General features: G+C 39.9%; 1 protein-coding gene across 1 annotated transcript in view; it reads left to right on the forward strand.

Moving 5' to 3' along the window:
- Nucleotides 1-260: 260 nt before the first annotated feature.
- LOC134612031 (ubiquitin carboxyl-terminal hydrolase 38-like) overlaps nt 261-25,750 on the forward strand; it is a 34,601-nt gene continuing 9,111 nt past the window's right edge. The window contains exons 1-2 of the mRNA XM_063456415.1: nt 261-317; nt 20,226-20,299. Of these exons, the coding sequence (XP_063312485.1) occupies nt 261-317; nt 20,226-20,299 (131 nt within the window). The remainder of the gene's footprint in view (nt 318-20,225; nt 20,300-25,750) is intronic.

Here is a 25,750-nt window from a genome sequence, read left to right on the forward strand (position 1 = left end):
GTGGTCACCGGAGACGTATCTGCTTGTGGGTGAGTCAGGAGAGGGCCGGCATGGTGGGTGGATGATGTGTTTCTGCCCCACTATTGAAGTCATAGTCGGCCATGTTGTCACCCACAGTGCTGCGGGCCAGCCTCCAGAGGTCTCAAATATTTCCACTCTTTTTGGGTCTGTCAGTCTTGTTTTTTTTTTTTTTTCTACCCATCTCCTTCTCCATTGTTGGTGGTACTGTTTGGTACCTTTCGTGGGAGATTTGGGCTGCAATGGAGGGTCCAATGTGGCTGTTTGTCACGGAGCTTCAGTTGCATGAGGCCATTCAGGTAAGTAGCTTGGCTCCGCCCCTCCGCCCACAGACTGTTTTGACCACAACTACTACAATGTACTGTCATGCTTTGAAAACTGAAAGTTAGTATCTGTGATCTTCACTGCTTCATGACAAACTGACAGACACTCACAAACAGCTTTATTTTCCTGGCACTATAGTATTCCTTTAACCCCTTAAGGACACATGACATGTGTGACATGTCATGATTCCCTTTTATTCCATAAGTTTGGTCCTTAAGGGGTTAAAAGGAGCAGGAAAAGGTGGAGTCTAAAGAGGAAGGGGTGGAGGAAGAGGTGCACACTTGACAGGAATGGTTGGTAAATTTATATTAGGGGGATGCCCAGGTTTAGTCATGCCTAGGGCAGCACAAAATTAAAATACACCACTGTGTGAGTGTCTGAGTAAGTGTGAGCATCTGTGAGTGAGTGTATGTGTGTGCATCTGTGAGTGTTTGTGTGTGTCTGTGTGCACCTGTCAGTGTGTGTGTGCATGCATTTATATATGCATACGAGTGAATATTTTTTTTGAGGGGGGGTGGTGGATCTTGAGTGAGTTCCCACACTTTTTAGTAGGATCCATGTGATGAAGAGGAAAAATAAGAAACAGAACGTTTTAGACAGTCATGGATAGGAGTAGATTTAGTTATGTTGCACACATAGTGTACATTCCAGAGGGCAGAATGGAAGTAGGGCTTAAATGGAGCATTACATGGGATGGATATAAGATTGGAGAGGTTTCTGGGTTGGACACAAGGTAGGTAGTTAGGTAGGTAGGTAGAGGGGGACCAGGGTTTGCAGAAACATCATCAGCTGCCAGGAGCAGAAGCATAGAAAGTAAGAGAAGGTGGGAGTAAGATTGAAATGTTTTGGTTTAATGTTTGAGGAAAATATTATTATATTAAAATTGTTTTGTGATGCCAGCTGTAGAGTCTGTTTTATACATAGAAATATTCTATGTTTCTAACATTTCTGTCACACTTGCCAACTTTGGCAAACATGTATCCTGGATAGGAAAGAGTTTGCACATTGGAATGGGCAAGCTCAGATCCACATCAGAGAAATATATTGGCTAACTGTCAAGCCAATAGTGTGACCATGTCCATTTCTGTGCCTGCCGTGTTCAGGGAGGTGTGGCGGACCGCCTGGCACCCCAACTGGGTGCCTCCACCAATCGATGCTTCCTAGTGCTCACTGAGTACTCCAAGCACTCCACCAGACACCATAACCACCGTAAAACCCGTAGCCAGCGTTACAGTTTGGTTGTGCTCTCGCTGTCCCCCATCCACCCTGGACCCGAGACGAGGATCCAGCTTCCAGTGGGTAGACCTCTCCCAATCCAGAGAGAAAACAGGATAGCTCTTACAAGAGCTAGTGATTATAATCCAAGGGAGTATAATGAGTATAGCAATCGCCAGAGTGAATATAGCTGTTCCCTCCACACATGAGACAAGGCTCTGTGCTGAGGGTGAAGAGGAACTGGTTTAATGGGAGCCACATGCAGCCTTATATGCAACTCCCCATGCAAGGGGTTTCTGGATGCATATTCCAGGGGCATTTCCCTCTGGACCTGATAGGAGACTACAGTAAAACATACACATAATTACATTGGCTTTCAGGTCCAGAACACTCCCACACAAAACAGTACAATCCCTCCCCTGTGCCTGAGAGATAATTGAGTAAGGAACTGTCCTAAACTCAATTATAGTCCTAAGGCAGAAGGCTGGCAAGCAGGCTCCTCCAGGAGCCCATGGTGAGGTTCTGTTCACCACAGGAGGCCTCCACCCGACCCCTGGCAAGGGGGGGCGACATGACTGCTGCCACTAGGATATACATCTAACCAAAAGGATACTATATATGGAACCGTACTTGGACCAACGCCTGGACACTGTTAAGGGAGCCTGACAATGGTTGTCCTAGTACAAAATAACAAAAACACAACAAGTTAAACCAATGCTTTCAGTTGCTAAATAGTTAGCTCCCCACTTTCCTATGGCTAATAGTGGATCCAGGGAGTCCTTAATGGATCCAGATCTGGTGGTGGACCCCAGTGGGCCAGTCCGGGCAGAGTGAGTCTGTTCCTGGGACATCATAAACCCCAGCCAGAAGTGGACTCTTGAGTTTTTCTTTGTTATATGCCTCCCAATAGATTGTTCCATGTCCTGCTAAATTTTTTAACTGTTTAGTTAAAAGAATGGGTGGTTTGCTGTATTTAAATGATTTCCTTTTCGTGGGGCTATTGGGTTCACCTGTATTGAGCTGTTGCAGTGTTTTCAGTCTGTCAGTGCGGATTTAGGCATTCTGATCATAAAGGAAGACAAAGGGCCCTATTTTCGAGCTCTCCTACCTGGGTATAGAGATTTATACCGATAATATGGTCTTTTGACTTCCTGTGAAAAAATTGAAGATGCTGCGGCTTTTGTTAAACATGGTAAGGGGTGCTCAAAAGCTGAGTCATTTGCAATCACTGCTGGGTCTCCTCCGGCTTGCCTGTTGGGTAATGCCCAAGGGTTGTGCATTCTGTCAGCAGATGTCCTTGGCTACAGTCGGTATTAAGCAACCGTTTCATTTTATTCAGATCACTAGGCAAATAAAGTTATCAGGAGTTCCTTCTTATTGGCCTATAATGGGCGTACCTGCTGGCACCAGGTGGAAGTGCCCAATCTAGAGCTTGTGTGGTTTATGGACACTTCAAGGTCAGTGGGTTTTGGAACCTATTTCCATGGTCTCTGGTTCACGGAAAGATGGACGGAGGCATGGAAGGAACCAGATCTTGTTAGAGACCTCACTTTTCTGGAGCTATTCCCCCATAGTAGAGGCTGTGGAGTTATGGTGGCCCCTTTTGCAGAGGAGACAGGTGATCTTTCACATGGACAATGCGAGAGTTGTCATGGGTGAATCGGGCATCATCCGGCTCCCCCCCAGTGTTGGCCCCGTTGCGGCAATTGGTGTTGCGATGTCTGGAATTTAGCATTCTGTTTAAGGCTGCGCATGTTTCAGGGGTTGCTAATGTTATTGCTGATTTTCTCTCTTGCTTTCAGTGGGAGCACTTCAGGGAGGTTGCTCCATGTGGACTGCAGTTACCGCGCTTTTTATGCAACCTAAATTTGAGAATCCTCGTATCGTGGAGTGGTGGGTTCCTGGAAGCTGTTGTCAGAGGAGGGTCATTTTTTGGTTACTCTAGCCATGTTGTCTCGCATGCAAGAGCATTTTATGGTGGTGTCTGCTGAGCGTCTTTGGACGCTATGTCTTTTCAATGTCATTTGATGGATTGGGAAGATTTTTCTAAAGGTTTCTTGGTTCAACGAGTTCTAAAGGGTTGGTGTTGCCTTCAGTCAGCCGACCAGAGATGCCCCATGTGGTTTAACATACTACATGAGCTGTGTGGTGTGTTGAGTTTGGTCTGTCCATCTCCTTATAAGACATTCCTTTTCCAGGTGGCTTTTATTATGTGCTTTTGTGCTGTTTTGTGAATTGCAGAATAAGTGGTTTATTTGGCTAAGGCTTCCAATTCGCAATCCTTGTCGGATGTAGAGTTAGGTGAGGGTTAGATGGATCTCTGGATTCTCGAGTCCAAGATAGACATTGGTTAGGATTACTTTAACAGAGGGTGCATGGTGTCTGGTTTTTCTCCTTCAGTGTTTCCTGGCATTATATGCATGAAAATGGGTCAGCTTTGACGCATTGCCACTTTGCTAGTGTATTTTTAGTATCAGTCATACTTGGTAGTGATTGATCCCACGGGATTCGTCTCTCATTAATTTTGCATTGAGAGGGGTGGAGAGTGACTCAGGTAAGTTTATTGGGATTCCAGGAAATTCAGGCGTTAGGGCGCTGGAACTCTAGGAGGTGTCAGCTATTTGTTCACCTACATCTGTTGTATGTCTAATATTTATGTTCTTTGTTCCTCACCCCCTTATTTTGTATGGATCCTGGGCCATTCCTTAACATACTGGTCGCATGCAGCGGAGGACATGCTGTGTGGCAGAAACCTGGGTTTTCCCTATTACCTGGTCAGGATTAGATGGAGAGGTATACAAGGTTTGAGGTGGGCTCAAGTGTATGCGAAACCTTGAGGTGTTACGTTTTTGTATTCCCTTTTGTATCACACAGCTTTGTTACAATGCCGCCGCCCACCCCATGTGTTCCCTATTAAGGGTTATTATGTATTTTTCTTAAACCCCCACATACTTTCTCTGTCTCACTAGATAAATCTTTGCCACAAGGTGAATAGTCAGTGTAGGACCCACCTAAGAGGTTTGCCTTGACATGGCCATTGGAGTATCTAAATAATCTGCATTTATTTAAATATGCATAGGGGATTGGGTAAGAGCGCAGATAACTTTTTTTTTTTTTTTACTATATGTACTGGGGCTGTTGTGTACTATGGTCATTGCTGCCGCTCAAGAGTAGTGGAAGTTTGAGTGCAGGACTTGTTTTGTGTATTTGAGGTGTCTGGTCTGGTTATTTTAGCATTACATGCCAGAAGGAATGATTGAGGGAAGGGTAGGTTGGTGGACGTTCTACATTTGTCTAAATATAATATGGCCAGATGCCATGCCCTGTTTAGCGACTTAGTGCTAATATGGTCAGAGGTTGTTACCCGGCCAGTTTGGAATTTTCTTCCTAATGGGAAGGCGATGGAGAGTAGGCTACACAAGTTTAATTTAACGAAGTCTCGGTTTATTCGTAAGATTGGGGAGCTGGAGTGGGATAACTTGAACCTAGTTAGTAGTGACAGTGTTCAATTGAACCATATCAATCTGGACATTTTTTATATGGGCTTGCAGTCAGTAGTGGAGTTGGCGCTGGCTTCAGGGTGGTGCAGCACTGTCCATCAATGAAAGGGAGGAGTTGTGCTGCAGTGGCAATTTTGCATTACTAGCATAAGAATTGGAATGTCCGCCCTTAATGGGCTTGGGAAATTGCAGCCTGCTCTTGGTTGAAAACAGAATGAGGTTGTGGAAAACAAGTTGTGGAAAACTTTTCGAAAATTAGTGGCGGTAAGATGTCCACTGATTTGTTAGCCAGTAGCTGACAGTATGTTTTGAAGTTGCTGGGAATTTGAAGTTAAATAAAGCGGTTGCTATTTCCCTACCCAAAATAAAAGTTGATTTGGTCTGTTTATTTGGAAGGAGAGGGTTGGAATAGCGAGTGGTCAGCAGTCATATGATGCAGAAACCAGCCTGGCAGTTTGTTTTGTAATTAATAATATTTAGGATGGCATGATACATCCTAACATATTGGTGTGAGCAGGTTTAAATCACAGCTCACACCAGCAAGTCCCAGGTATGAATCAATACATGGTACTCTCCTCTGTGATCTATTCCATTTTTAGTGGCCCCAGACTGAGAGATGAGCTGTATACAGTGCTCAAAGTGATCGCTCTATATAGCCCTTTAAATGGAGATTTAAAAACCCATGGATGTGCAAACTGAGTAGTGTTAAATCCCTGCTCACACCAGGAGACCCAGGAATCAATAGTGTGAGAGCTGCTCTAGTGATTTAAAAATACATTTGAATGCCAATTGCTGTAATGAGGTGTGAGCAGGGTTAAATCTCTGCTCACCCCAGAGAGTCCCAGGTATCAATTAACACATGGGGCTCCCTTCTGGCAGCTGGGCTCAGGCTGACTGATGAACAGCATCAGAACTGCAACTGAGTAGATGCTCAAGGATGACTTCCAGGTTCTGGACAAACCCCAACATGTCCTCCCAGTCTGGGATCAGTTCTGGGCTTTGCCAGCTGACTACCACCAATCACAATGTAATCAATCACAAGCACCTGTAGGCACAGAATCCTCAGGCGCCTTCCACAATCTCCCCTTTCAAACCAATTTTTTTTTAAAGCACTTGGGCTTTTAAATATGATAATTGTTGTATACCCACACACAAAGAGTGAGTGAGTAACACATTTCACATCTCAAATGCTACCTGCCAGTGTTGCCCCCTTTCACCACTTGTTTTCATCTTATGTTTAGAACCGTTAGTCAAACACATTAAATCTCAGAATAATATTTCATACTTAACCACCCCAATAGGCGAACAAAAAATAGCACTATTCGCAGATGACATTCTTATGTTTATCACACATCCAGATAGATAGATCCCGAACCTTCTTCAGCTCCTCGATAGATATAGTTCTATTTCATACTACAAAAACAACGCCAAAAAAACAAAAACACAGGCCTTATCAGTGGGCCTCCCATCCAATGTGGTTCGTGAGCTTAGTGAACACTACCCTTTTGACTGGTGTAAGACCTCCTTGAACTACCTGGGGATTAAACTTACTAGGTCACTGCCCTCCTTAATGTAGGAAAATCATACAGCCCTCTTGAATAAACTTCACACTCAATTGGATGTCTGGGAAGAATTAGACATATCATGGCTAGACAGGATACACACTATTAAGATGATGGCTCTTCCTTAAATTCTCTACTTAACTTCAGGGTCTTTATTTTTTATCTTATTGATGATTTTTCTTGAAAATAATAATAGCAGGACTATTAGGAAGTGAAAATAATAAAGACACAGGGGGAATGAGAAGAATTAATAAATTAAAATTACAGGTAAGTGTGGCGAAAGTAACCTTGCCACCTGTACTTGGAGGGGCCTGCTTGCCAGCCTTCTGCCCACAGACTATGGGCCCTGCAGGGAAAACTGTAAAAGACTACCGAACTTGACCGACCGTTAGCAGTGATTTCCCTGGAACTGTTTTGGGCATAGGACCATGCAGTGGCGTACACACAACCCATGGGGCCCCGGTGCGAAAACTGATCTGTGGGCCCCCCCCCCCCCCGCTTACTCTGCGCGGGCTGGGGCCGCAACACATGGCGGGCGGGCACCTGGTCGCAGGGCTGCGACCCGTGCGACCGCGGTATGTACGCCAGTGCATGCATAAACACATACACTTAAAGGACCACTACAGACACCCAGATCAAATCAGCTCAATGAAGTGGTCTGGGTGCCAGGTCTCTCTAGTTTTAACCCTGCAGCTGAAAACAGCAGTTTCAGAGAAACTGCTATGTTTCACTGAGGGTTAATCCATCTCTAGTGGCTGTCTCATTGACAGCCGCTAGAGGATTTTCTGCGATTCTCACTGTGAAAATCACAGTGAGAAGACGCTGAACGTCCATAGGAAAGCATTGAGTAATGCTTTCCTATATGGGCGGTTTGAATGCGCGCGTGGCTCTTGCCACGCATGTGCATTCGGAGCTGAGAGGCGGATCGGGACGGAGAGATCCCCAGCGCCAAGGGAGCCCGGCGCTGGAGAAAGGTAAGTGCTTTAGACACACACACACACACACACACTCTCATGAACAGACGCACACATTTACTGACAGACACACACTCAGTGACAGACGCACACAAACATACTCAGTAACAGACACACACACTAACACTAACACACTCTAAAACTAACACACTCACTCACACTAACACACTCACTAACACACTCACTAACACACTCACTAACACACTCACTAACACACTCACTAACACACTCACTAACACACTCACTAACACACTCACTAACACACACTCACTCACTCACACACTAACACACACAAAAACTAACACAAACTAACACTAACACACTCACTAATACACACTAACACACTCACTAACACACTCACTAACACTCTCACTAACACTCTCACTAACACTCTCACTAACACTCTCACTCACACACTCACTCACACACTCACTCACACACTCACTAACACAATCACTCACACTAACACACTCACACTAACACACTCACACTAACACACTACCACTAACACACTCACACTAACACACTCACACTAAGACACTCACTAACACACTAACACAAACTAACACTAACGCACTCACTAACACACTCAATAACACTAACACACTCACTAACACTAACACACTCACATTAACACACTCACTAACACACACACTCACTCACTAACACTCACACACTCACTAACACACTCACTAACACTAACACACTCACTAACACACTCACTAACACTAACACTAACACACTCACATTAACACTAACACACTCACTAACACTCTCTCACTAACACACACACACACTAACACAAACTAACACTAACACACTCACTAACACACACACTAACACACTCACATTAACACACTCACTAACACACACACTCACTCACTAACACTCACATTAACACACTCACTAACACACTCACTAACACACACACTCACTAACACACACACTCACTCACTAACACTCACATTAACACACTCACTAACACTAACACACTCACTAACACACTCACTCTCTCACTAACACACTCACTAACACACTCACTAACACTAACACACTCACATTAACACACTCACTAACACTCTCACTAACACTCTCACTAACACACTCACTAACACTCTCACTAACACACTCACTAACACACTCACTAACACTAACACACTCACATTAACACACTCACTAACACTCTCACTAACACACTCACTAACACACTCACTAACACTCTCACTAACACACTCACTCACTAACACACTCGCTAAACACACACACACGTTTTTTCTGTTTTTTTTTTTTTAATTTAATCCCCCCAGCCTCCTTACCTGTGTAAGAGCTGGGGGGATTCCCTGGGGTCCAGTGGTGTTGCTGGTCACCCGGCTGGCGGGCGCGCGAGGGAGCACTGTCCCCTGGGTGCTCCCTCTTCAGCTCCCTCGCGCGCCGCGTACTGATACCGGAGCCGGAAGATGACGTCATCTTCCGGCTCCGGTTTCAGTGCGGTGCGCGAGGGAGCTGAAGAGGGAGCACCCAGGGGACAGTGCTCCCTCGCGCGCCCGCCAGCCGGGTGACAGCAGGGCCAGCCTCGGGGGGCCCGGAGGTGGCCGGCTCCTGGGCCCCCCAGCAGAAGAGGCTGGCCCTGTGGGTACATACCGGGTCGCAGGGGCGGCCGGGCCCCCTGGTGGGCCGGGCCCGGTCGCAGCCGCGACCCCTGCGACCCTGGTATGTACGCCACTGGGACCATGTGCACAGCCGGTCAAAACTATGACTTCCAGGAAATTCCTGAACCCCTGAACCGATCTGGGTGATTTTTGGATATGTTGTGCACCCAGATCGGGGCTATCAGATGGATGTAACTATGGGGTTTTATGTGTTTTTAAAGGTACTTTTGGGGGTTTCATAAAATTGTCTGTTTTTCTGTGCTTGGAGATAATTGAGTTAGATTAGTACAGTTCCTGATTCAATTATCTCCCAAGCACAGAGGATTGTCAGGATATTTATATCGGCAGACATTTGGTGCTATGATAGAAATTAAAAGTTTATATTGCCAGAGTCACTCAGAACAGAGCAGACTCCATTTTGGATTTTCAGGCTAACAAAGATACATGAAATTTCTATCCTTTCTGTAACACTAACCAATTAGCTGGAGCTAAGGAATGTATTATATAAACAAGCCAAGTGATACAATGAGGCAGGGGGACGGATGCTCTGCCTAGATGTTAATGGAATAGAAATAATTCTAAACCCAGACATTAGTGACAGAGAAGATTAGTAATTAATTTTACTTTCTAAATTTTATAAGGTCCCATTGTAAGTGAAAGGTGAGACTGAGTTTAAACTGTCAGTTTTAGAAATTACGACAGAAATTACCGACACAAAGACTGAGGCAAATGCTTTGAACTGACAAGTAAACTTAAATTATGGCAGCCATATAGATAAGCCAAATTACGTCAAAATCGTCATCAGGAAAAGTTAACTGTTTCCTGGATAGGAAAGTTTAGTGAGGCGATACTGCCCTCTATGGACCAAATACCTAAATTGCTATATGCAGGGTGACCCCACCTTCAATTTCCTATTGGTCTTATCAACTGATGACGTACAGAGAATCTTTCCCTTTAAAAATCAGGGAGCAAGGAGTGAGAGAAAAAGCAAGTGAGTCAGAGAAGAGTCAGTTGGAGTTTGGGCTTCCAGATTCAGACATGCAGAGAGGCCTGTGACAGACATTCACTCTGAGGCTAACACTCAAGCAACACTTGCATACTTCCATGCAATCAATCATACACGCATACAACCAATCCTGGGATTACCTACTCATCTGATGAGAATATCTACTTAACTGGTAATTATGCTGGTTTTATTTAATTAATCTAAATTAATTAAAATGTTTCTAATAGCAGGATATATGACTGGTAAATCACGTTCAGATTTCGATATTTAGAAATCTTAGTTAACTAAAGAATATATAGTTATAAACATTCCATTCTGCAGGTGGAATTAAGTATATTATCACATGTTAGCATACCGTTGTTTTTATCCAGGTGTATTGATTTGCTCTAAAATAAGATAAGATATCTTTTTAGGCAAATTAAAATTCGGCTTATAGAATCTAGTAGATTACTCTTATTGGATGGTTCCAGGAAATGATTAATGAGCGGGTTTAAATGTTATTTTAATTAAAATTACATGAGAATAGGTATTATATGCCTAGGAGGATCTAACCAGCGTTGAAAGGGTTATTAGTTAACAGCTAGCCAAAGTTTTATGGCCTTTCGCTGTGCTGTGTGATAGACTTTCTTTCTCTGTAAAGCCCCTCATAAATCTTGTTTTGACATTTGCTGTGTTAACCATTGGAATGTGTATTGCCATTGTATTGCATACTATGTTATACTAAATATTAATTGATTATTATCACGCATGTTATATATTATTATTATTTAAATTGTCACAATAAATTGTATCTATTTGTATAACAAATTGTGATTTTATTTATATGGAATACATTTCACTTACATGATAACGATCTTTGGGATCTAGAGAGTTGAAATAGTGGGCAATTCTCAACTGTTTACTATTATCATCCCATAAATATCCCCACAGGATGGATTCTATTGTTTATGTATGGGAGTGTCTCACTGTATGACTCTGTTTTTATTGGTTTATTCACTTTGTGTCCCTGTGCCCAACAAGGTCCACCTGGGTGTCACCCTTGTTGGGAAACTTGCATAAAAGCCCAGTGTACCTCCATTAAAATTCTGTTCCTGCTTACCCTTAACATAGAGTCTCATCTCACGTGTTGGGGAAACGGCTGTATCTATCCTGGGGATTGCTATATCACTATACTCCCCAGGAATTATAATCACTAGCTCTTATAAGAGCTGTTCCTGCTATGCTCTCTGCGAGTAGAAGAGGTCTGCCCACTGGAAGCTGGATCCTGGTCTTGGGTCCATGGTGGGTGAAGGACAGCGAGACCCCCGGTGCAGCTGCTTCGCTGGAAGTGGGGTCTGCAGTGCTTATGGTGTTTGGTGATGTACTGGAATTCCTTGGTGAGCACTAGGAGCATCGATTGGCGGAGGCACTCGGTCAGAGTGACATGCGGTCCGTCACAGTAAGTATTTTGTATACTAAGAAATATAGTTTTAGGCAATAAGCCCTAGATGGGATTAACAGGAAGTAGATAGAAGCATAAACTATGAGATGTATAGGTAGTAGTAAGAATGAGGAAGTTATTGGTAAGGTATTGGATGTCCAGGGGTTGTAACCAAAAATAACATAAAGTATGGGATGTGTGGTTAGAATACTGGAAAGATTATTTAAAAATCAACTAGTATAAGATTGCCAATTAAGCTAAATATAATAAGGATTTGTGTAGAGATAGAGACTGTATATTTTGTATAAATTGGAAATCTATATGTACAGAATGATCATTAAATGTGAATAGAAGTATGATAACTGTGAACTCTGACTAAATTAACAAATTGATGATTACTCATGACTGACCTGATACTAGACTGGTGTGATCTAGTTCTCTTCCTATCTTTGTATGACAAAGGTGTAACATTTTGAGATATGTGCTTTTGCAAAGCACTTAGTAGTACCTTAGTTTTTTATGGTGATTTAAATAATCTCTCATATATTATACTGCTGTTTTCCCTTTTTGTTTTACTCTCTTTTCCTATTTTATTTTTATTTTTTTTTCCTTCCCTATCTTCCCTTGTTCCTTTTTTATATACAATGATATGTTGAAAAAAGAATACACTATAATTAAATAATAAAAAAAAATTAGCTTCAAGTTGTCTTTATCATTACTGCAAGATCTTAATGCAATGGTATATGGTCCCCCTAAAGCTAAAACCTATAGTAATTATTCACCATGTTTCATTTACATATTTTGGGAATGTCCCAAACTATCAACATACTAGTCAAAGGTGGAGGAAAATATTTAAAACACTACTGAGACCGCTATACCCTTTCAACCAGCATGTTACCTGCTCCACATCATCCCAAATCTAGACTCTGTGCATTTTAAGTTAGTGCTTATTCACCATCTAATGGCCGCTAAGTTTAGCATTGCATGTCGCTGGAAGGGGACCTCCTCCCCTACCTTACTAGAAGTCACAGACAGACTGGCGGCCTCAAGCGATCTAGAAAAGATGGCCTTTAGAATAAGAGGGACAGAAATGGCTTATTACAGGCTATGGGATTGTTGAATAAATGCGAATTATCCACGGTATCTCCCAAGAACCAGACGACACACAGTTTGAGAGTCAACTGAGCTTTTATTCCAATGTCCCCGTATTTATACAAGTCCCCATGCAAGGGGTTTCCATACTGGCATTGCAAGGGTTTTCCTCTGGTAAACTCTGTGGAAAACTTGCAATGCTACTTCCCATCATACACTGCTGTACTGGAGAGATAATTGCACACTAGTGTACTGTTAATTACATTATCTTTCCATACAGCAAAATACACCATTTTAATATAAAATTCTATAACTTACACAATTTTACTTGGAATTGTCCAAATGACCCTCAGATCCATTCACTAGAATAGCAAAGCCATTCTAATGAAGGATGCATACGAACCACATTAAGATATTACAGTTAAATGTGAGCTGTTGAAATATGCTTGTTCGTGAGGTTACAATTTGTCAAACGCTGCTCTGTTTGCACGAATGGGTAAATATACGAATGACATGGAAGTCCAGCAGTGTTCGTGTGGTCGAGTAGCAGATTTCAGTTCCAGGCACTCAACGACCGGACACTGCTGAACCTTCTTGAGCAAAGATGGCCTGCCGCCACGTGTTCGGTTATACGAACGGCAGCCACCCATATAACCATTAACGTTTTGTGGTAAAACTGTTTCTAGTTCGTTAATTGTGGACACACGACTCCCTTTGTGTGGTCTCCCATTCGGCTGTTCATTCGTTTTACGAACAGAATAATGAAAAATATTGTTCATGAGTCTAGCATACGAATGCCATAGGTTTCCCAATGCAAAATGAACACACAAATACAGTCTTATGCACACTGAAGTGGCTAGGTTTGCCACATATATCATGATGCATTTCTTTTATGTCCGGTGGCAAACTCTACAGGTCATACAAAGCCTAATCAAATTGTGTAGCTGTCTCATGTGAAATGTATTCAGTCTAAATTGTCGCTTGAAAGATGACACAACAATGTGCTCAAAACATACCTTGTATTGTGTATTATTAATGAGATGTCTATATGTGTTTATTGTTATCATCAATGCAAAAAAAAAAAAAAACTATTAAAAATGAGATATTGAAAACAAAATGTGCGAGTAAGTGTGTGTGCACATGTCTAACAGTGTATATAAATATGAGTGCATCTCTCTATGTATGTATTTCTATGTATGTGTGTCAGTGTTTGTGTGTAGTGTGTATGCTGCAATGTGTGTAGGTAACAGTAAGCTTATTATGCTTATGTGTGTAAAAGTGTGTGTAGTAGTATGTACTAATAGAACTTAAAATCTACCATATTTCTCCCCAATGCTGGCCATAACCCACAAATACACCCACATTTATACCCACTATATGCACCAGAACAACATTTTAATTAAGCGGTTCTGGTGAATACAGCATGCCCTTGCAGTCTCACTGCTAAATTGCCTATAGTATCCCTTTAATAATCAGCCAACAATTAAACAAAAAGGAAATTGATAAGGAAAGGAATACATAATATCCCCCTATTCATATTGAGTCTATTAATTCTGACAACTCATAGGATGTACTAAAATAAACTGTGTCAACCATAGGGATCGATCCCAATAATGTTTTTTTTTATTATTCTATTCTTGTCATTATATACTGTTTAAAAATATCAGCACAAGACATAATTATTAGATTAAGCAGTATGTATAGAATTATTAAGGGCATATTATCAAAGTGGTGATTCCATTACCTTCCTCCTCATTATTATTTTTTTTTTTTGCAGAATTCAAAGTTCCAGAACATTCAAAATTGAATGTTTTATAAACGTGTATAGTTGCAGCTCTAACTGTAAGTAAGAAGGCCAGACAGGCAGCATTACATAGCTGTTAAAGTGGGCCCACAATACATGTTATAGGCCTCAGAAAACCCAGTTCTTTTTATAAGATCAGCAGAGCTTGCTTATCCATAGAGCACTCAGATGTGTAATTTTATAAATCTCAGATGAAGAGCCATTCACTATAATTTTTTACAAAATTAACAAAATGTGACTTCCAAATTTGTACACCTCTTCCGCCAGAATTTCAAAGTGCTATTAATCAAAGTACCATAAAGTGTCCCATTTAGATGTCAACTTTATTTATGACATAATAACAGAACACACTCTCTGTTTCGAACCTTTCAGTACAGGAGATACATGACATATTGCACACAATGTGCTACTCACCCTCTTGATGCTCTCCGGTGCTTATGATGTTCAGATAGAACATGTACCTGCTTCTAAAATGATATCTCTGTGGAACAATTCAGTTTTAAACACACACAGACTTTTTCCAATATAACCCATTGACAGCTTGTATCGAGTAACCCAGAAGAGATATAGTGTTGCTTTGTGTTAAATAAATCTCTGTTTTCCTATTTTGTAGGAAATTGCTAAAATTGCAATGCAGTAAACATGCATATATATCCGTGTTGTAAGCATCAGAACATTAAATGAATCAAGTTATACAGCAAGGCAAATTAACTTTTGTTTCTATTTAATTATTTAGGCCGGAAAGCTAGAACTACATATAATCTGCATTGTTGCTGGATGTGTCTTTTTAAGTTAACCACTATCTTGTCTAGTTGGTCTTATTCGAATCATGAATGTAATGCATATAGTAGTCTCAGAAATCAAATTATAAATTTCAGGAGACAATAGGGTTCATTAACTCCGTAATTGTGGAGCTATTACAAGGGAATAACAAATTATGGGACAAATTAGGACTGTCAAAATTAGCAAATTCAAGAATTCTTTTTAAATCCACTATTTTGGCATATATAAACACACAAACTTAAGGAACAGACTGAGGAAGCCCTATTGGTGAACACACATTTTTTTAGAAGAAGATATGCCCTTTTATATTTATATATACCTTTCAAATAGTTTTTATTTATTTTACTTATTGTCTGCTATATTAATGTTATTTTTGCAAACTGGCTTTTAACTTATATGGTTCAAATGGAAACTGGAAATATATACCATAGAAAGGATTTCTCTGGGTATTCCAAGGGGTTTCATTGCCCCCAAAGAGATGCTGGTTCATCAAATAGAAAAAGGCTCTTTGAAACGTGTGTGAGATATTTTTAATAAACATTTTATCTCTTTTTTACATATTACACTATTCGTGAATTTATTTTTTATTACATATCAAATTTTCATCATACAAGCAAGCACATATTCTTTCCCAAGGAAGGGAAGAGGTCCCCCCTACAAAAGGACTCCAATGCTAAAACATTGAGCCATACTTCTGACTTCCTTTGTGAGTTGCATTTTAATAATTTAGCAAGTTTCCACTGATTTTAAGTTTGTCTGCACTACTATTGTTTTTTTTGTATTTTGTCTTTGAGGTTTTATTCCTGCTCTCAAAAGAGTAATCTCAACTATAGTGTGGGTATAAAAAAGTGTGAACACGTGGAGGTGTTAGAGCAGCTACTTAAAAAACATAAAAAAACAAACCATTAGAACACACCTGTTTAACCCCTTAAGGACACATGGCATGTGTGACATGTCATGATTCCCTTTTATTCCAGAGGTTTGGTCCTTAAGGGGTTAAACACCCTATAACATGCACTGATTAATTTCTTGAAAATAAAAAATTAAGCCATGTGCTCAAACTCTCACTATTCCTGGGCGGCAGCAATGACTACAGTACACATCAGCCCCAATACATACAATAAAAAACAAAGAAAAAAGTTAGTTGTGCGCGACCCCCAAAGTCCCAAAAACCTATGGGCATTTAAATGTATGCTCACCTGCCACGTCAAGGTAAACCTCTTAGTGAATCCTATGCTAACAACTCACCTTGCTGTCTTCAGATATAAGGTAAATTCTAGAATGAGACAGGGAGGGGTATTTTGTCTGTTTGACAGTGACAGCAAAATAACACCTCCTAAATGTCACTAGCAAGCAAGGCGGTGATTGAATTCACATGTGCAGGCCTATTTGTTTTTAGGTACACTAATATATTAATACTTTTTAAAAAAAATTCATCGTATACTGTTGTCTCTCCCATTTTGTTGGTTATCTCGCAATTATTACCATATTTGTTAGTAGATGTTTCATGGACCTATTCATCTTGAGATGACTTGTTTTTGTTATGTTTTCCAACTTCTGCTTTCTCATCACGAGCCCCTAAAGTGTAGTTATCCTGCCAAAAATGACAAGGTATCAGTTTCTTGAAAATAAAATTCAACCTGCACATTCCACTAGCAAAACAACAAACATATATGTAGCTAAAAAGTTATTTTACCTTTAACAATATACGTGTCATAGAGAGAAAGACTGCATATATCCTAGCCAATTGCAGCTCCATTCACAGCTGGCAAGGCAACATTCCAAAAACACATAGGAGATATTCCTTGTATGCCACTTGTGTGTGAGGGAACCGCATGTGCTTCTCCCTCAACCATATCAAGATTTTTGTGAAGAAAGAAGTGATCTTTGGGAAAGTACAGTATATCTTTTTATTAATACATAGGTTGCCACTATAATGCTGATAAAGTATAGATTTAAATATGCCTCCATCAGAGGGTGAAATTATTATCCACATGATTTTTGGATGACACTTTTGGAAGGATGGATACTATGTTTTGTACACCTTGTAATTACTATAATTCACATTTAGTATGTTTTGGCCAATTATATACAGTTCTCCAGATGATTGTTAAAGATTTAAAGGGACACTATAGTCACCTGAACAACCACAGCTTAATGTAGTTGTTCAGGTGAGATCTATAGCTCCCTGCAGGCAATCTAATGTAAATACTGTATTTTCAGAGAAAATACAGTGTTTACATTGATAGGAATACCTCCAGTGGCCATCACTCAGAAGGCCACCAGAGGGACTTCCTATCATGTAGGGCCCTAAAAAGGCCTTGTACACGTCAGACGTATTAAAATACGTCTGACGTGTGCAGGAGAGAGAAGGCACTGTGTGCGCGCCTTCTCTCTCCTGCCTGTCAGCAGAGGAGAGGGGGTGGGCAAATACTGCGAGCTGAGCTGTCAGTCAGCTCAGCTCGCGGCCGCGCACACCGCACGCATGCGCGGTAGTGCGCTCAGGACTTCAGAGGGCATCATGAATTCCGCTCTCTGAAGTATGTGTGCATGTGCGGCGAAGCCGTGCATGCGCATAAGGGAGCAATGACGCTTCCAAATGGAAGCGTCTGACTGCTCCCTGCTCACGCCCGCCTATTTAGTCATTTTGACAAAATAGGGGGTGCGGCTTCACGAGGCTCCTGGCACTGGAACCAGGTGAGTAAAATCCTCTCCCTGAAGAGTCCCTTTAATGTGTTATCTTGTTGTCAAAAGGTTGTGTTCTCAGATTCTATATATTTTTTAAGAAAAATACTTGGATGCTTTTTTTGCATAAACTGTATATTCAAGGATATAATTAAAATGCAAACATGTTATTTAGTCAAGGAGATATCTGATTTCCATCATGGAGTAAAGAAGGATTTCCCCTTTTTGTGGCATAATTAGAAATGGCTACAATATATATTTTTTTTGTTTTGGTAGGGGGGGCTGGTTGTCTTCATTTGGATCAACAGCATAAAATAATGGGTTTCAAGGTTGAAATTAATAGACATTAAACTTTTTTTTAACTAGACCACAATATGATATATGTACACATACACAGCCAGTGTCTCTTTAAGCTTTCTTCTTCATTATATTTATTTATTAAATGCAATACGTTGGCATCTATGTCTATTCAATAATCTTTGAAAATGTGAAACAAAATAGATTTATTTCTAGTTCGGATTTCCTTCACCATCCCTTTTAACCAGTGTATAATGGCCAGTCATCGAGGGTGTCTGAGGATAGGCTCAATAGATTATGGGTTTCATATTTCCCAAGGCATGCTCTATAACATAGTCTGGGAGGCTCATAATGTTCTTGCACTATGTGCTTAGATATTTTCAATGAGTTCTCATTCCCTGTAATAAGCTCAAGCAATAATAGAATGTGATTATTTGAAAAATATGGAGGATGTAGAATATCTTGTGGTCCATCATTTGTAATATTCCCCTAGTGTTGGTCATATTGCTGTTCATATTCTGAACTCTCTCTCTTGACAGTTTAACTGTTTTTATGTGTCCTGGATTCCATCTGCACATATGATGCTGAAATAAAAGTTTGCTTCTCTGAGCAATCCTATTTGATTATAAATCCTGTTTCAGGATCATTGTCCCTCTGCAGTCTGAATTTGGATGTCTGACTGTTGTGTCTAAAATTAAACTCCTTGCATTCTCAACTTCTATATTTGTGATCAGCATGTATCTTATATTGTAAAATGTATCTTTACAACCTGTTGTATATAAATTAATTATCATTTGTTGATCTTGATTAGCCATTGATAATCTCCACCTCATTGAAGATTTGTGACGCAAGTTGTGGAAAGGTTTGTGTGTTGACACAGCTGAAACTGACACTCTCACTGACATTTCAACAGACAAAGAGGGTCTCTTTTATTTTAAGAGTGTGAGTGTGGCTGCAGCGAGGCGCATGACTGTTGAGATACATTTTAAGAGGCTTATTAATAACAATCTATGATGCTGCAAATTAATTTAGAGCGAGAACAATGTATATCATTTATGCAGATTGAGTTCTAAACACATTTATTGTAGTTTAAAAACACATTACTGCAAATATTATTGCTGTGGAGCTCTGTTATGCAGGAGTGCCTCTTTTCTTTTCCTGGTCACAGGGCATGACAGCACAACAATGGGTAGCTCCTCTCTATCCATAATTAGACAGGATCTTACTTAATAGAAAATGTACATTCCTACCCTCATATTGTTCCAAGCAATAATCCTTGTGGGGTCTTTGTGCTGCCATGGCCTATGAGCAGGGAAAAAAAAATTAAGGTAAATAAGAATACATTTTCTGTTTAACTGGCCATATCCAGGGCAGCAGGACAATGTGTAATTCACAAGCAATAATCATGGGAGGAAACACACAGACTACAAATTATCAAATGCAATAATGTTAACACAACCAAAGGGACAAATCAACTGCAAACAAATGAAAAAATGTACAAATGCAGAGAACACTCTTGCCAAAATTATTCAATTGGCATGCTCTGACATCCTACTGATAGTGTCTATTAAATTATTAACCAAAGCCCATGTAGTGGCTCTGCATACTAGTTCTGGAGACACTTTAGTTGCCACAGACCAAGGTCCTATTCAGTTGCTACAGACCGGAAGGGAGATATGGACATAACACACCACCTGAAAGACTACCCAGAAGTCCGGTGTGCATTCCAACGTGACACACACACTATCCCAGCTGCTGATCGAGGCATAGGGAGCACCTCGAACTCTAGCTACATATCCCTGAAGAAGTCCAACAGGACTAAACATGTGGAACTGTTTAATTGCACGTTATTTTATTTTATGTTTATCTATTTAATGTTTTTATCTTTATCTCTAGAATTTCAGGCAGATTGCTGAATTCTGGATACCACAATTTATGTGGAAATGTTCTGCTGTTTCATTTGATGTCTTGTAAGTGCATTATTGTATAAATACATTTGTAATTTTATACCATCTGCACAATATTGGTTTACTTTCTTTTTGAGTGGCTACGAAGAAGAATAATCTTGAAGATTGACATTGTATACCATCCATATTTACCCTATCTGCAGGGCCGGACTGGGGATATAAAGCAGCCCTGGAAAAAAATCTATGCCAACCCAATAAGTCACTGCACCATGTATTGTCACGTAATACGTACGGCTATGTGTTGCCACCCTAGATGATTGAGTAATATATAAACACATAATAAATATATATATATATATAATATGTGTGTATATATTACTCAATCGTCTGGGGTGGTAAGACATGCATACATATATGCCTTACATATTATTGTTATATATATATATATATATATATATATATATATATATATATATACTTTTTTTTCTAATATGGTGGGAAGGAGGGATGTGAGTAGGAAGGGGGGTTGAAAGGGTGGGTAAGGGGACTGTGAGGTGGGTAAGGGGACTGTGAGGTGGGTAAGGGGACTGTGAGGTGGGTAAGGGGTTCTGTATGGTGGGTAGGGGGACTGTGAGTGGGTAGGGGGCTGTATAGTGAGTAAGGGGGGCTGTATAGTGAGTAAGGGGGGCTGTATAGTGAGTAAGGGGGGCTGTATAGTGAGTAAGGGGGGCTGTATAGTGAGTAAGGGGGGCTGTATAGTGAGTAAGGGGGGCTGTATAGTGAGTAGGGGGGCTGTCTGTGAGGTGGGGGGTCTGAATGGTGAGTAGGGGGCTGTAAAAAGGTAAATACCTTTTAGTTTCCTGTTGGTCCTGTGGGCAGCTTTCCAGCAACGTGTCTGGGGGTGGAGCTTGTATGTGGGAGGCGGAGCTTCCGTTTGTGGGAAAAACAATTTAGACTGTGCAGGGAGACTGACAGGTCTCCCTGAGGCCGCTGGCAGCCACACCAGCCCCCAGCTCCTCCCTCCTTACTCCCCTCGGACTAACAGGCTGGCACAGTCCGAGGGGAGGATTTATCATAATGATCATTATGTCAGCCCAGCCCCAGCTTGCTGCAGCCCACCAAGATATTTCCCGGTATCCCAGTGGGCCAGTCCAGCCCTACCTATCTGAGAGGGAGACATTCCTGAATTTTCATCCATTTAGTGAGTTCTCTACCACCCCCATACCCCCCTCTGTGCTGATTATACTGCACTATATTTATTTTGTTTTTACAGATAATTATTGATTTACTTATTTCCCGATTATATTTCTATTCAAGCTGTATATCTATGCACATAGATTAGGGGACGATCTGCTACATGTAAATACAATAAAGAAACATAGCGTTTAACTGTGTGGGGACTGGCACTGGTTTATAATTACAATTGGTCACTCACAGATTTGCAGAATTAAAACAGCCTTGAGTGGTATATTTTTCTTTCAGTGTCCAGTATGTTGTCCCTCCTCACATGTTCCTCACGGAGCAAAATGTATGTATCTCAAAAGAGAAAGATATATATATATATATATATATACACGAATGTAGTACACTTCCAGAGTTAAGTAAAGTATTTAATGACTTACATTTAAGTATAAAACAAACAGCTTGTCACCATGCACGTACTACGCGTTTCGTCCTAGGTGTGGACTTCCTCAGGGACTTGGTGCAGTAAAGTGCAAAAACGTAATAGCAGCATAGTAAATATCCCCCCTCCCAGTCCTTATATACATCCCCATTGTGTCCCAAACGTTCATCAGCTGGCTTTCGATTTTCGCGGCATGGAACCCGGTGACGTCATCGCGTATGCCGCAATGTTCATCCTGATGACGTCATCACGTCCGACGTGTGCGTTCCATCTTGCGTTTCACAGACCCGGAAATGGGTCGCGGCCATTAAGAGTCTCTCTTATTCTATCGTGTTAACTCAGAACATGTATAGGTGAATAAAGGAAACCGGGGTGGGGAAAAAGAAAACAGTTAAAAGAACTCTGGATGGTACTACTCTAAATAGATAAAATAAACTGCAATTTATATTCATAATACAGTCTGTGGATACATCTCGTAATAAAAAATAGAAAATAAAGATTTATGTACAAACATGAATCAACTGTTCTGCATGTGTATATATATCATTCTTCAATTTCCATACATATATCGTTCTTACAATTTCAAGACCTTATATGTAATTACAGGGTTTATGGATACATCTCGTAATAAAAAATAAAAATTTATGTACAAACATGGATCAACTGTTCTGCATGTGTATATATATATCATTCTTCAATTTCCATACATATATCATTCTTACAATTTGAAGACCTTATATGATACAAATGTCAATATTACTGCTATCTAATGTACATTGGTCATACAATATTTATCATCTATACACATTGGTGTGATTAGTGAGACCCCTTTGTATCACGCTTCTGTCTCTTTCTACTTAAAGGTAGATGGAGTCCATTTGTGTCTTTAAATTAGATGAATTCCAGAATATAAATAAAAATAAAAATAAAAATAAAAATAAAAATAAAAAATAGATGTAAACAAAGAATAAAAAATAGAGAAAAAAATATAAAAAATACTAATAAATGTAAAAATACTAATAAATATAAATATAAAAATAAAAATAAAGAATGAAATAAAATAAAATAAAATAAAAGTAAGATTAAAAATAAAAATAAAATTAAAAAAAAATTTAAAAAAAATAATAAAATAAAAATAAGAATAAAAAATTAAATTGGTTCAAATGAATATAAAAAAGGTACAAAAAATATATAAAGATGTTGGGATGTAAGAAATAAAGTGAAAATACAATTAAAAATAAAAATATATAATTTAAATCTTCAATTTTTCGAATGAGAGAGAAGTGTGATGATACCCATACACTACACAAGAAACGGAAAGAAGGTGATTTATTTAATCTTCAAAAAAGCTCCACAGATCAATGTCTAAGTTTAAACCAAGAGGTTGAAGTGTTTTTAATTTACTGATCCAAAAAGTCTCTCTTTGAGAGTTTTTTAGAGGGATTCTATATATTCACGTGCTTAGGAAGAGCTCAAGTAGAGAAGGCATATGATATTCTATAATATGTAGCCAAGGTGTAACGCTTCCTGATCTGTAGAAGACTATAAATTACTGCAGAGGACAATACAAGATTATGCTATTGTTTTTCCTGTATATTGTATTTGTATATATATTCTCCTGGTTCTATCTTTGCTTGGCTGTGAATGTCTGCCAGTGAATTCTGAAGTCCGTGGAGATGAATGGCTACTATCCCTAGAAGATACTTTTGTGCCCAGGACATCAGGGGCTTCATAAGGGACATCATTCTGTGACTTTGAGTTCCCACTTGATGGTTGATATATGCCACAATGGTGGCATTGTCCACTCAAACGTTCACCCACGTGTGTAATAGATTATGCTAAAAATGCTTGAGGGCTTTGAAAACAGCAAGCAGCTCTGAAAAGTTGGAGAGGAGATCTTTTCTTGGAAATATCAATTTCCCTTGATCAAAGTTCTCCTGCAGATATGCCCCTTAATCCCAGTGACTTGCACTTGTGGTGACAATAGTCTATGGGATATTTCCCAGGTGAAAACCATGGAACAAGCCACCACATAAAGGACTGGTGAACACTGGATGGAATCTTGATAGACTGCTGGAGACTTTTTAACATGCTGCAAAGAGAGAATGTTTTAAAACAAATCTAAATCAAATTAATATGTTTTGTGCCTTCAAAACCTTGCCTTCAAAACAGCATCAATTCATCTAGGTGCACATGCACATAGTGTTGTATGGAACTCAGCATGTGGGTTGTTCCAAACATCTTGGAGAAGTTTCCTTGGCTGACCACTGCATCTTTATGCCTTAAAATGTTTGCCTGGGAGAGAACTTGATGCTGTATAACTAGCTTGTGTCTTGTTGCTGTGCTCAGTCTTGCCATGATATATGACTTTTGATATTAAATTGTCTTCAGCAACCTAACGTTATAAGCAGAATTTGGCTGTACCTCACCTAGCTTTATTCCCCCTACATTTCCATTTCAACCTAATGATTGTGTTTCAACCTACATATTAGGTAATCAGGAATAGTGAGTGCGCTTACAATAAATAAAATACAGTGTTAATCACACCTAAAAAATCTGAAGGGCATATAACACATTTGATTACAATGCAATAATACCAAAGTGCTATAGTGCTTTAAGAAATTTACACAATATGTGGAGTGCCAAAGTGCATATATGTGCAGACAAGGGATATCCAATATAAATGGAAAAAAGGACTGATATACTTGCAGAGCTTCTGGAACAAATAATACACTGCTCTGTAATACAAATAATACAACACCTAGTGCAATATGTTTGTACAGTGCAAAATTAAAAATAAATAGGTATCTCACTCACAATGGTGGAGTGGTTGAAGTACCAACCCAAACTATCAGGCTCCAGGGAGGATCAGCCCCCAGTGATCGTGGGATCCACTCAGTGTAGAAAGAACGTGGGCCAATCCGGATATGTGTAAACCAAGAATTTCTTTATTACCAATGCATAAAAATATAAAATACCAGTCTCCTGCAACCAGCTACCGATAGTCCGAGAAAGAGAGAGAAGGTCTATAATCAGAGTGTCCTCCTCGCAGCTCAATCCTCATGGATACACGGATACACGGTGTAGGTGCAAAAACTTCCGGATTGTTCAGATGCGTATCTTTTAAGAAAGAGCGTGTTTTAACCACTATGGGCTGTAAAAAGCCATCTATATACTTAGACAGATTATTTATTGTTAATTTTGCACTGTACAAACATATTGCACTAGGTGTTGTATTATTTGTATTACAGAGCCGTGTATTATTTGTTCCAGAAGCTCTGCAAGTATATCAGTCCTTTTTTCATTTATATTGGATATCCCTTGTCTGCACATATATGCACTTTGGCACTCCACATATTGTGTAAATTTCTTAAAGCACTATAGCACTTTGGTATTATTGCATCGTAACCAAATGTGTTATATGCCCTTCAGATTTTTTAGGTGTGATTAACACTGTATTTTATTTATTGTAAGCGCACTCACTATTCCTTATTACCTATTTAGCATTTAGGAGATCTCACCAGGACTCCCAGTGAGTTGCAGCTATTTGTTTCGATTTATATTGTGTATGCTCGCTATACATATATATTTTCCTCCTTGTGCGCCATTTAACCTTCCGTCGATATATACAACCTACATATTGAATTGATGATCATTAGCACCTATTATGTATAATTGTTTAATCATGTACCTGAATATATGCCTACACAATCTCTGACATTGTGTAAGTGGTCCTAGAAGAACTGATGTTGTTTTGAAGGCAAATGGTGGTCACACCAAATATTTATTTGATTTAGATTTTTCTTCTGTTTACCTACTTTGTATTATGTTAATGGCTAAAAGCAAACTATAGACATTTTTATTTATGAAAGCTTTTTCAATTTTTAACA

This window comes from Pelobates fuscus, chromosome 5, assembly GCF_036172605.1.
Source record: "Pelobates fuscus isolate aPelFus1 chromosome 5, aPelFus1.pri, whole genome shotgun sequence".
In the NCBI taxonomy this organism is placed as follows: Eukaryota; Metazoa; Chordata; class Amphibia; order Anura; family Pelobatidae; genus Pelobates; species Pelobates fuscus.